The sequence below is a fragment of the Crocodylus porosus genome, unplaced genomic scaffold, assembly GCF_001723895.1.
Source record: "Crocodylus porosus isolate Cpor-Errol unplaced genomic scaffold, CroPor_comp1, whole genome shotgun sequence".
NCBI classification, from domain to species: Eukaryota; Metazoa; Chordata; order Crocodylia; family Crocodylidae; genus Crocodylus; species Crocodylus porosus.
In genome coordinates this window covers 8,345,993-8,358,958 of record NW_017728929.1, presented here as the reverse complement: position 1 = coordinate 8,358,958, position 12,966 = coordinate 8,345,993, and the positions used below count along the sequence as shown (strand labels likewise).

The 12,966-nt window shown below is 44.4% G+C and overlaps 1 protein-coding gene across 2 annotated transcripts in view; it reads right to left on the bottom strand.

Moving 5' to 3' along the window:
* The window catches only part of SLCO2A1 (solute carrier organic anion transporter family member 2A1), a 101,647-nt gene extending 90,107 nt beyond the window's left edge, over positions 1 to 11,540 (bottom strand). Inside the window, exons 1-2 of one of the 2 annotated variants that reach the window (XM_019542976.1) lie at positions 11,445 to 11,540; positions 7,840 to 7,897 (exon numbers count right to left, since the gene is read on the bottom strand). In XM_019542976.1, coding sequence (XP_019398521.1) covers positions 7,840 to 7,897; positions 11,445 to 11,540 — 154 coding nt within the window. Of the gene's footprint in view, positions 1 to 7,839; positions 7,898 to 8,008; positions 8,084 to 11,444 lie in introns of those variants that run through there. The other variant, XM_019542977.1, reaches the window with a different exon arrangement.
* Positions 11,541 to 12,966: the final 1,426 nt, after the last annotated feature.

Below are 12,966 nucleotides of genomic sequence, written 5' to 3'. Positions count from 1 at the left end.
CTGACTTCCTGCCCTTTGGGCAGGGGGCTGGACTCGATGATCTCCCGAGGTCCCTTCCAGCCCTAATGTCTATGAAATCTATGAAATCAAGGACAACCATGGTCCACAGACCACATCATAAGAACCACTATTCTCCTTGCTTTCTGCCCCTACAGCCTTATCCTGGAGTCACTCAGGTATCCTACTCTACATTCCTGCTTTTCAAACCCCCAGGCACTGCGACCTGTGTCTTCATGTTTGCTTTGCAATTCCTGTGGGTCATGAAGTTTTGTTACCATCACTGGTTACCCCAGTCTGCAGCACTGCAATCCAGTCCCACTTGTGAGTGCTAGTAGGATGAACCCAAAAGCCCCCAAATGGAGGTGGGCAAGGAAGAAAGCTCCAGCCTCCTCCTCAGGTGCCCTCTCTGCCCTGGCTCTGGAGCTCCTGCACAACTCCACATGTGCTTGCAGCAGCATTTATGCCCATTACTAGGAGGATGGCAGCACCCGCCAAGGTTTGCTACTTGCTGCTTCACAGCACTTTGAAAGTGACCCTTGCTTGCAAGACCCAGACAGAAGAGGAGATGAAAGAAGAGGAATCCTGTGTGCAAGAAAACATGGTAGCTCACAACCCATACCTTTTTCAGTTGCTGGAGATAGGCTTGCACATTAAAAAGGAGGAAGTATGGCAATAGCAGTTTCTGCTGCTTAAGCCTCTGCCAGGGGAAAGTGAGAATAAAGCATGCTTGTTCCAGCTCATGCATCGAACAGCTTCTTCACTGTGTTTTTTTGTACAGCCTTCTGCTCAGGATTTAGGCCCAATGTCACTGTGCCTGCTGCTCCTATCTCACGGCATAGGACAGGTGCTTGGTGTTTGTTAACAGAGCTGGCTGGAAAATGGAAATCCCTTTCCATGAAACATTGTGAAATTTTTGGTTTCCCCTCCTCTTTCATTCTGAATCAGGAGGGGGAAAAAAACCAAACCAAAACACATCATCTTTTTTATTCCACAGGAAGGATTTCCAAAACAATACTGTGTGGGGAGAACTGAATCAGAGCTTTTCTGGTTTGCCAGCGGTCTGTCTGATGGGCAAGATCACAACAGCAGGAAAAGTGGCTAGCTGAGGACCATACGAGCTCCTGTGTAGCCTAGAAATGAACAAAGGAGCCAGTAGCTTAGCTCCTAAGTAGCTTGTTGAGCAGGGGAGCTGGCTAGCAGGAAAATAAGCTGTCCCAGGGAGCCTGGCAACCCATTGGGCTGGCAAGCCTTGGAGAAACCCTATAACCTGCAGCTTGGCAACCCAGCTTCCTCTCAGGCAAGAGAGAGAAGCAGGCAAGCTTCTGATGGAAGGTTTCCAGAGGCTCAGACAGGATGGCCACATTCCTGCCGAATGCTATGAGTCCAGCAAACACACATTTTCCAATGGAAAGCTGCTCAGAAGTTTCCCAATGGACACTGTCTGACAAAAGATGCCAGGTCGGTGGAACAAAAGCTTTCCATGGAACATGAAAATTCCACCGTGCTTTCAGCAGAACCCACAAGCAGGTTGCATGCTCCTCAACCCAGGAGCCATGGCCTTCCTCTGACTCTTCCAAAAAAAGCTTTACTAACTTAGCAGACAAATTGGCATGGCCAAGGTGGGGCAGTTCTATGTCTCTGTGAAAGCACCCAGCATAGGACTTTCACCCACCTGGACTCACTGGCAATGTAGGAAAAGCTTTCTGGGAGGGTCCACGGAAACAGTGACTAAAAAAACCAACCCCGCTTATGAAACTTTCCAATTCTTGATTTTCATTTATCCTGATTGTGGCTTCTGGCCTTTTTAAGGCAGCTTAGGTTTTTCATCCCCCTGCTCCTCTAGTGAAGCCCCCTTCTTCCCATCATTCAGCCCCCTTCTTTCTGTCTCCAGTATGTTCTTCTCACTACTCAGCTCTTGACCTACAACCCACTTCTTCTGCACAGAAAAACTTCAGACTGTGACACCTCTTGCCCTCACAGACCTGCCTAAAACCGTATCAAGCTCAGTCTGTCCCTCACAATTGTGGCAAGGCAGAAAAGCAATACTTCACTCACTTCTCCCTTTGATATCATTCATCTCTCAAGGTGGGAGTCTGGTCATACCCTTTATATCTTAGCTTTCCCAAAGGATAGGCAAATCTGATTCACTAACAGAAACTCACAGAGACAAGACTGACATTTGCCTGCAGAGAATTTCGAAACAACATTTCTGATGGGAAATATACTTGTGCAAAACTAATCTATTTCAGCAAAAAGTGATCTGATCTGCCACGGAGCAAGTAATCTACTTGAAGAAATGGTCTCAACCTGCGCTGGCCCATGGACAACAATAAGGAGCAAGTAACCATGCCTCAGGCACCAGTCTTTGCTGTCCCTGTCTACCTAAAGAGACCCATTTCTATTGGAAAGCATAACTTTTTGTGGTCATAAGCAATAGGTTGAAGAGCTGCTGGTCTAGATCTAAATGGATAGAGAGCAGGAAGGGAGCTAGGTACAGAAGAGTGAAGAGACCTCCAGGATCATATGATAACAGGCCGGAAAAAGAGTGTGTTCACTTTACTTGGCATCCCAGAAGACCTCTCTCACAGCCACTGGACCAAGGTACCTCTTCTTGTTCCAGGACTGCTGTGGTAGAGAACTCCCCTGGATGCACAGTTCCCTCCTGGGACATTTCTATACATGTTGAAAGAAGTAGCTGGGCCACATCGGTAGATCAGAGATGAACAGTTGCACTGGAAATGAACCATAGAGCAAGCAGACAGGTTCAGAAGAAATCTTCATAAAAGAAAAGGGCAGGAGGGGGAGGAGAAAGAAACACTGTTCAGAAACCCTATCCGTGCTCTGCAGTAGTTCCAGTGAATGGGAGAACTCTGGCCAAGAGTGAGCCACAAGAAACACACAGAGCTGTGACTTTGCCCCAGACAGACAGCATTAAGTGCAGCTCTGGACGGAGCAAGGAGTGATATTTCCAAGAGACATTCCAGGCACCAAGTCCAGCCTTCACCGTAAATCAATAGAGTTACCGCACCAGCTACGGTCCTTCTTCTGGCAGCAGGACGGCTACTGGATCCCAACATCAGAGGGCTCTTCAAACTGTAATGTCACATCCAACTACAGGCAACTCATACTTAAGCAAAAGATACCATTATTCTGAGTGTTCTGGGGCATTAAATGTGGTACTATTGTATTCAATGCCTGCACTAGACAAACAGCAATAATGCTTCACTGTATTAGCATGCATAAGCCTCAAACAGATTGCAATACCTTTAGACACCAAAAAAAGCCAACCCCAAAACTTCCCATCTCTTCAGTCCTAAAATCACACAGCTTGAGAGAGAGAGAGTGCGAGCGAGCGAGCGAGCTTGGGGCTGATTAGGTCCAGTAAAGTTTTCCTCAGTTGTTCTAAATTGGCAATTCATGTCCAGGCAGTCATCAGAGCTGGACATAAAGGCAGCACCTAACACAGAAGTTTCCAGTCCATGGTAACATCCCCCCCCCCACAGTAGGACAGTGAGAAATATCCAAAAAGAGTATGGAGAGCCAAGATTAATATGCACCCACGTTTTCTTGGAGAAGGGCAAGACAAATAAGTAGAGTTTTGTTTAGACTTGGAAAATGCAGTATTTCCAGATAACAAGACAATAGCAACTTGGGAGTGTTCAAGAGCCAATTCCATTTTCAATATAGGTAGGGAGCCAACAGATTCCTCGTATCTGAAAAAGTTAGATAATTTCAAAAAGAAAAGTCATCCTGAATTAGGACAAAGTCTGAATCTGGAATTTTTAGGACAAAATTTGAGTCTAGAAGATTCAGTTTGGGTCAAAATAACTTTCTTTCAGCCATCTCACTTAAATTTTGATATTTTAAAATGAGAAATTAAGAAACATTTCAGAGCAAAAACCCAATAAGTTTTCCCTTTGAACATATTTTGACAATTTGAAAAGCAAGGCATTTTTCACAACTGACTCTTTCCCCTCAAAGTCCATTTTGTTTTTGCCAGAAAAAGCTTTAAATAAAAGGTCTTACCAGCCCTACTAAAATGTGATTTATTTCTCCATTCTTAGGGGAGACTGAAGGTTATCCTGCAGTGAACTACTATAGGTCTGTAAGTACCCAGACCTGCTAAGGGATTCAGCTGTAATCTGAATTCTACTTACTGAGACCGACTCCTTTGCTCTTTATTCAAACTGAAGCTATTTAAGGGGACTGATGAACACAGGTGCACAAACAACTTGGTTGCCCTCCTCTGTAGTGAGAAGTGTGGCCCCTCTTCCTTGGATCTCTTGAGTATATTTTAACACTCCTAGCAGCAGCAGGACTTTGGCCACCACGGTCCCCCTGCTTTACTTGCAGCCGGGTAGGGTGCTATGCTTTGTGGTTGCGACAGGGTTGCCCGTGTAGTTTAGCAACAGGTTAGACAAGGATTTGCTTGGGGTGGTTCGGATAGTGATGATCCTGCCTCAAGTAGGGGATTGGACTAGATGACCTCCAAAGGTCCCTTCCAGCCTGATTTTTCTATAATAAGGTAAAGCAGAGTGTGAACTTGAAGTCAGTCAGGTCCCCAGTAACTGTTCATGTACACACACTTGTCCTGGTGGAAGCGAGAGGTAGCTTATGCTGCTTTCATGGATGGGTAAGCTACTTTGTATTTACAGTGAGGTAAGGACATATTTACCAGAGAGGAGCTGACACACTGCAAGTGCACACCAGAGTTTACAATGGCGTATCTTGTACATGCGACCTCCCACTAAGGTTGCATGCGAACGCCAGCAGCAAAACATGACCTGTTCCCTGCAGTGGGGCCATGGGAAGTAAAGTACTACTCCCAGTGAGCAAGGATCAGTCAGGTATAGGAGCGGTGGGTCTGATACTCATGAAATGCTGAAACTGCAGTCTCCAGGACAGTTTATGTGGTGTGACGTTTTAAAATTTTGCTTTATTTATTATTACGCCATCATCGTTAATATTACTAGGGTATCGTGATTACTGTTACTATTGTTGCTGCTGTTATTTTAAACTGCATACATGGGAATTGCCCAGGCACTGAAATTTTTAGCATCCATGAGTGCTTAACCCCAACACAAGTTTGGGAATGTTGTCACAACACAAGGTCTAGCTGAAAGTTGCCTTTGTGGTGTCGTACGTCTAACTCTGTATTTAGTTTGACAAGCTGCTTCAGCTCACGACCTCCGGGGACCATCATCGCTGCTGTGGTGGAGGCAAGGGTTACAATGACTCACAACCACATCTTTGGACCACATCCAGGAAGCACAGTTCCTCCCTTCTGGGGAAGCCAGCATTATCAAGTAAGCTTAGGCTTAGTGTCAGTAAGTGAAGGAATAAGTTCAACTGATTTATAACTGCTCTGATAAGAGTGACAGTCACTTAACCCCAAAGTATAAATAAGACAGATCAATGCCAAGAAATGAATTTCCTGTTATAAAGTTAAATTCACAAAGTTCCTTCACAAGGCTCTTTAATATTAGTTTAAAGCAGTGCCATATAAAGACCTACCGACTCCTCATTTAGAGTTTGCTTTCTAGTGCTTGTCTAGTTTCTGCTTTCAAAATTCAGGCTACTCTTTATATGGGGAAGATCCTAAGCCAGTCCATTGCATCTCTTAGTCATTAGAGTCTCACTCATGCAAGCCTTTAAATCAAGTCTTTCAAGAGTCAAGAAAGGAGTTAAAGACTTGATGCATGGATGACAGGGCAAAAGCTTCTAGACTGAATTATGGAAGAGTCTGAACTCTTTTAGCCTTCAAGGTCTATTAATCTGGTCTGGGGCTGCTGTGCTATTAGGCATTTTATCCCCAAGGAAGAAGGGCTGGCTGAGTCCATGGGATGAGATTTCCCTGCACTGTCCCTTAGCACAACTAGGATCTGGCAAAAAAATAAGAGTAACATTTAGGTTTGCATAGTAGTTTTACAAGGGGCTTTCATTTGTTTGCTGAAGTCTTCCTCCTCTCCTAGCACAGCCTGCACGGTGGAACTGGAGTCAAGTTGATATAATTACGTTTAGCAGCACTTGGCTGGCACCAGTGGATTTTACAGGCACGGCAAAGTTAGGTGTCAAACTCTTTGCATCCTTTGTGCCCATGAAAGTGTCTCTCAACATTCCTAGGAACACTATTAGCAGGGACCCCAAAACACTGCTCTTGGCCAATGGTTTCCCAGTACTGTCCTCATTTTGGTGGGGACATCAGAAATCTTCCCATCAGTCAACATAGGCCAGACTGTACATGGCACAAGAAACAAAACACACGCGCATATCTCCACTTCACTGACCATGGAGAAAGAAAAATAAATCCATGACTCATGCTCACTGGCATGTTATCTGTGAAAATGCACTTAATTAAAGTCAGGTACCATTTCCTCAGTGCCTGTTCCTGTTGTTTGACCTCTGGCTTCACTTTTCTTTGCCTTTCCAGGACAGCTCCTGGTTTGGGGCACAGAAACAAGAAACTCCAAGCCCTTTCTGGGAAGAGCTTCTTGAAAAGTGCCTGCCAGTCTCTGCCTTATCTTTCCTCCAACACCGCTTTGTCAGCGTCTCTTGACTGGGAAGTGCTAATTGGCGTCTCTGTGGCCAAATGGGAACAGACATGGGTCATCTTGTCCTGTGCTTGCCTTTCCTCTGGGCTTCTCAAGAGAACCATTATTAAGGAATATAAATATAGTCCTCCTGGACAGATCAGCAGTGGGGTGGAGGTTCCTCCGTCAGATGTCTGGCTCAATATAGCACCTCTGGACCATTCAACCACCACTGAATAGCATTTTTGACAGCTTCTTCAAACCACATTCAATTGTTTATTAATAACTTTGTCTCTCTCACACACCCACAATGAAGTCGTCAAGAAAACAATGGTAGTTTAAATTTAGATAGAAGAGACCTAGAGGCACCACAAAATGCTTCCCCTTCTGGGAGACAGCTCACCATAGCCAGGGATAAGAGATGTTATGCTATCTTCATATGAGAAACTATTGCTCTTTTTAAGTTTTCCCTGATGGCTCTCACTGGGGCTTCCTGAAGGATGGCTGATTCATAGCTAGGGATTACAGGCAATATCTCCACGCTCATACTGACTTACGCTTCTCCTAACTAATTCCTGGAACACCACAAGCACGGACAGAGCACTGCTGTAGCTGTGCCAATAGTTTCCTGTCTAACAGGATACAGAGAGGGGCAGAAGATAATTGCCCCACTTCCTCCAAAGGCCTTCACCTTTGGAGTCTCTTCCCCATCCCCATCCCCCCAACAATATTCTAGTGAGATTCAGTTAATTATCTATTTTCCACAGGTGCATCCATTGCCATTATTAAGATCTCACAGAGCATACTGGAAGCCATCACCGGGAGAAATTCATAGTTTGGGTACAACTCAAAAGAGGGAAATGCCTGGAAAAGCTAGCCAGGATGGCACCTCCTCCACTTCCACCATGTTTTAAACCATTTTTCTAAGCACAATGCAAAGGTTTGAGGTCTTAAATATATCTGGGTGAAGTTTTTTGGCCAAAAACTTTCCATTAGAAAGAAGCAGGGGGGAGGGAAGCTACTTCAGCAGCCTCAAAACTTTTTCCTGAATGCATTTCATCTTTACCAAGTTCTCAGAGTTAACCAGAGATAAAAATGGAAACTTTCAACCTTTCTGAACATTTTCTGGATTTTAAGGTTTTTCCATGCAACACAGAACAGCCTTTCGTTTAGTCATTTTCTTCCACTGAAGACACCCCCACACTCCCCAAACACCCTTTAAATCAGCCAATGTCCAAACCAAAACGGTTTCTCTTGGAAGTGAACTTTCACCCAGTTATGGAGGTTTCTCCCAGGGCACCAAACTCACCTCGTTTCATAACAGGTCTGGCTGGGAGAGATTGATAGGAATCTGTCAAATCCATGTCCTGTAAGAGATCAAAAGGGAGACTGAACACAACTGAACCACCACAAGGTCCTAGCAAGAGTCTCTTCCTGAGGACAGCTTCTGGGCTGCCCCAGCCTAGCTTGGTACTCACAAGCAAGTCTTCAGCTACAGCTCCAAAGTCATGGCTAGGCATCAGACCCTCACTCCTCTCCAAGGAGACCCACCCAGTCACCAGTCCTGACTGCAGGAATGCCCTCTCCTCTCCTCTCCAGCTCAGCTCCTCCTCTTTCACATCCTGCCTTCAGACCTGACATTGCTTACAGGTGTGACAGAGAGAGGCTACTCAGCCCAGAGCAGCTCATTAACCCTCAGCTGGCTGATGTGGTGTGTGTCCACTTCAAGCACCCCTGAAACAATCTTGCTTTAACTTTTCTTTTTTTTTTTTAAATAAGTATTTTGGGTGGACCCTTTTCTTCCTCCCTTCCAGCACTAATCCTCACTTACTAATACTGCGCTGAGATGCTTAAGTAGCATCAGTGACAAAGTACATCTTCTTCTACCTTCTGCTAGGAAACTCCACTCCTTCCTTCTGGACAAGGACTTGGGCCTGGTGGCTCATGCTCTTGTTACCTCTGGGCTGGATTATGTATTACTCACCAAAGCAGAATGTGAAAACAACAGGCATGCTGCAGGCTGAGCAGACAAGGTTCTTTAGGTAGATGTGATATCTTGCAGGTGGAGCATGCATTCATGTACTCAGGGCCTCACACTACAGAATGCAGTTCCCCATCTTCCACAAATTAAGCTGCTGTCAGCACAGAGAACATGCACTGCGCTTCCCTCCACTGGCTCCCAGTCAGCTTTTATTATCAGGCTAAGGCCTTCACTCTTGAGCTTCAGTTCTCCCATCTACCCTGATGAGTGGTGCTCCTTGGAGGTAGAGAAGCACACAGGAGCTTTAGTACGCTCAGTGGCAGTCTCAGCTGCAGAGTCACCTTCCAGAAGGAAAGTGATTAATCCAAAAATCAGAGCCCCTTACAGACCACGATATAGGACTGTCTTTGGTAAAGCTCTAAGAGTACTACTAGACTAGTACAAACATTTCGAGCAATAACGGCTCCCCTAGGAAAGGGAAAAGAACCAAAGCCTCCATAAAGGTCACTGGGGACTCCCTCCAAATGATGCCAGGGAGCTATTCATATGCTATGATCATGGGTGTAGTCCAGAACCCTAGATTGGAGAAGTATGAATAGGAAGGGACTTCATAATTTCCTTTTTTTTTTTTAATTACATTTGGTAATAATAAAGTAAAGTTATGTAATCTTGCCACAAACAAACAGATCATGGAATGAAAGACTCTAAATGGAAAAGGATTGCAGGTATATCATTATATGAAAATGGGATAAAATGAACCAAATAAGCAGTAACAGTAAGGATGGGGAAACATTTTCAATTTCTAAATGGTAGGAGTAGAAAGGAATGAGCTGATTATGTGCCCCAAGCCACCACTTGATGGAAACTCAATATAAATGATTATAGACATTTTAAAGAAACTCTTGCAAGGCTCTGGCCCGTAAAATTACCGCTCTACCAAGAGCCACAGGGAAGACAAGTTAAGATGCATAACTTGGTATGGCCCCAGAGATGCAGAGGTTTGGGAGAAAAATTATATGACCAAAACAATCACTGGAATGAGAAACATAGGGGAGAAACAGGGGACTGCTGACAAAATGGTGAACACAAAATAACAGGAGACAGTAAAGCAGATGGTTCTTGATGGAATCAATCTGGGAAAAACTTGGAAGATTGAGCTCATCTCTTCTTGGAGGATGAGGATCGACAGGTGATTGGAGGGTTACTACCTTCATATGAGTGCACAGGCTGCACTAGTAAAGTACCAGTACTGGGAGGTTGCCCTTCCCCGTTTGCCTGCTTTGTTTTAAGACTCAAGCTACCCCTTCCTGGACTCCCTCTGAACATCTGAAGGCAATTTTTCCTCACTTATTTAAGACACAAGATGCATCTAGAGAGGTTGATACAGTATCAGACCTTCTGTTCATTAGTCATTTTTGGGGACCTGGCAGTGGGGGCCCTTCCTTCTGCTCCCACAGGGCAGAAGATACACAGCCCTCTTCTCCTGACAGATGCTGGTCCTGGGTAGCAGCTGGGCTGAGAGCATCATCATTTCCTCAGCCACCTACCAGCCTCCCAGATGCTCCCACACCAGCTACTGTAGCAATAGGAGAAAATACAGATGTGCGTTGCGACTGACAGAAAGCAAAAGGCCCTTTCCAGAACTGGGTACAGAAAGGCCCCATGGAAGAAAAGAATGAAACTCATTCACTCCTCTCAGCTAAGAAGCTCCCTCCCACTCAGCCCCTCTTAGCTAAAAAGCTCCCTCCCACTCAGCCCCATGTTTTCCCTTCTCTCAGCACATACCCATTGCTTTTGCTTTTCTTCTAAGCCCACAGAAAGGGGAACCACTTCACATTGGGTTAGCAGTCCACCCCCAGATCTCTTAGCTTTCCCTCCCAGAGTCCAGATCACGGGGAAATGGCTCACACTGACTGAATCAGATGCCTCTGGTCTGGTTCACTCTGATCAGAAGTCTGACGTGGCCTTGGCATGCGTCAACAGCATGTGCCTAGAATACAATTGCTGGTTTAGAGCAATTGTGACATCACACTGAATTGTGAGGAGATACCAACTCTAGAAGGCAAAGCCCATTTCTTTCAGGCTGTAGGAAACATACCATCTCCCAGATTGCCACTGTCTTCTGGAGAGAAGGCCTGTAAGCAGTATGGGTACATCTACACCTGTGCTTTAATATGCATTAACCTATTTTAATGTGCACTAAAGCATCACTTTAAAAAACATGCTTTTTACTTGATGCATATTAAAATAGGCTAATGCACATTAAGTGTCATTTAAAAAGCGTGCTCTTGAGTTGATGTGCATTAAGACAGACTACTATGCATTTTCCTAGTACCTCATATTGGGGGTACTAGATTTAATGCACATTAACTAAAGCACATTAATGCGTGTGGAGATGTGCCCTATGTGCTTAGATGTAGGAATAGATTATAGAAGGCAGAATATGTCTGCCCAAAGAACAGCCCTTACACCACAAGTGCAAGCGTCACGCTCTCAAGAAAGGTTCCCAAGAAAACTCAGTATGACCCACATACTGGAGAAATTTGTACAGAGTGATTCTGCTGGTCAGGTCCTCAGCAAAGAGTGAGCCCAGGACTTCTGGCTGCAAGCAGAGATTTCCAGCATTTGAGCTAAGAGAGGAAGACCATTAGTTGTGAGCAGAATAGGAGCTGACTGCTCTTCCTAAAAGACCATTCACACAGTGGTCTATAAACACACTTATTGATGCACTTACAAGGGAAGGAAACAAGAAGATGGACAGTTAATACCCAGAAGGAGGACAGTCAGCCTGGAATGACTGTGTTTGAGCTAACAAGGAATATGAGAATGAAAACAGACAGCTGTAGGAGAGACAGGCTAAAGAGCTGGCATGCAAACAGAGTAATAATTAAATCTTCCCCACCTGACCCCACTCTTGAATAGATTTCTCTTACCAAAGCTTTCCATCTCCCCAAGACGGTTGCACTGTGTTGCTGTCTGCTTCCCAGGACCCAGTGGGCAGGGACCCTTGCAAAGCCCTTCTTTGCCATTAGCTCTTTCCAGTGTAGGAAAAAAGTAGCAGAGAATTGGACCCTGAGTATGTAATTTTGAGACACTCCCTGTTTCCTGCATGCTAGCAGAAGCTGCCATTTCTCAGAGATTAGGGACTCCCACCCTACTGACTGTTGGGAAGCCTCCTGATTATGTGCCTCTGAGTCTGTGTTTGGTTTGGTTTGATTTGTTCAATTAATATTTATACAGGATAAGGTCCACTGAGATGCAGCTACTCATTCACAGGGACATCCTGTTGTCAAACAAGAAGGGTTAAGTCAACATTACAGGAAAGTTCAACAATATCAAAGCAAATACAGCCCAGAACTTGGCCAGCGGCGTGAGGACCAGAAACACCACCAAACAACAAAAGCTGGCGAGGCATTTATGAAATGCCTTCTTTCAGATTTGCCCCACAATGATGTACTATGCTGTGACTCTGAACAGGAAATATTCTCCATTTCCAGTTATCAGTTGCTGTCATCATTTACAAGAGGTGGCATTTTCTCTTAGATACGTCAGCAAGTAAGACAAGACTGTAAAAAAAGAAAAAAAAAAAGGAACTGAAAAACATGCTATGGTAAAGCACTTCATATTGACAGAGGCCTCCTACATATCTTTCCATCTTTAGCATCTCTGACCCTGAGAGAAGTCAACAGATGTCTAAGCAGTGATCAGAAAATGCCACCTTTTTTCAGGCTTCAAAAAGAAACAGAGAACTGTGACTTCCTTTTTCATCCTAGAACAATTAAAAGGAATTCATTTCCCTAGAAGAGGAATGAAAGATCTGATACGCCTTTCCTCATTCCCCTGAAGCATGAGGAATATGGTTTAGACTCTAAATACAGTAAATAGCAGCTAATTCTGGAATATCTGCCTTTTTTCAAAGACATCTTTCCTGATTGTTTTATTACATTAGAAATGTAGGTCATCACTCCTCCAGAAACTTAGAAAACTGGCTGGATTGTAATACCACAAAAGCAACCAAAGAAATGCAACCTGATGGGAAGTCACATCAAGTTTCTATCACTCTCAAAGGAAAGACTCCTTTTATCTTGTAGTTGGACCTAACCCACATGGAAAGTGGGCAATATATAGCCAGATTGGTTGAAACATCCTGGGATTTGTTTCCTTAAAGTCAACACTTGGGAGAAAGGCACTCTTTGGTTTGTCAAAGCTCTTACACTGAAGTAAAAAAAGTTGCAGTAATTAGAAAGCAATGACTTAAAAATCAACCAAATGCCTGGCTAAAGTATAGAGTTTGGACTTGGAGGCTCAATGGCTTTTCAGATTAGGTGTGCAGTACTGCATTTATCAATAGCAATGAGTTGTGCTGTAAAAGAATGGAAAATTACTGGGGAAGAAAGGTGGGAAAGGGTAAGAGAACTGAAATAACATTACAGCATCTTGGAACTGAGTGCCATA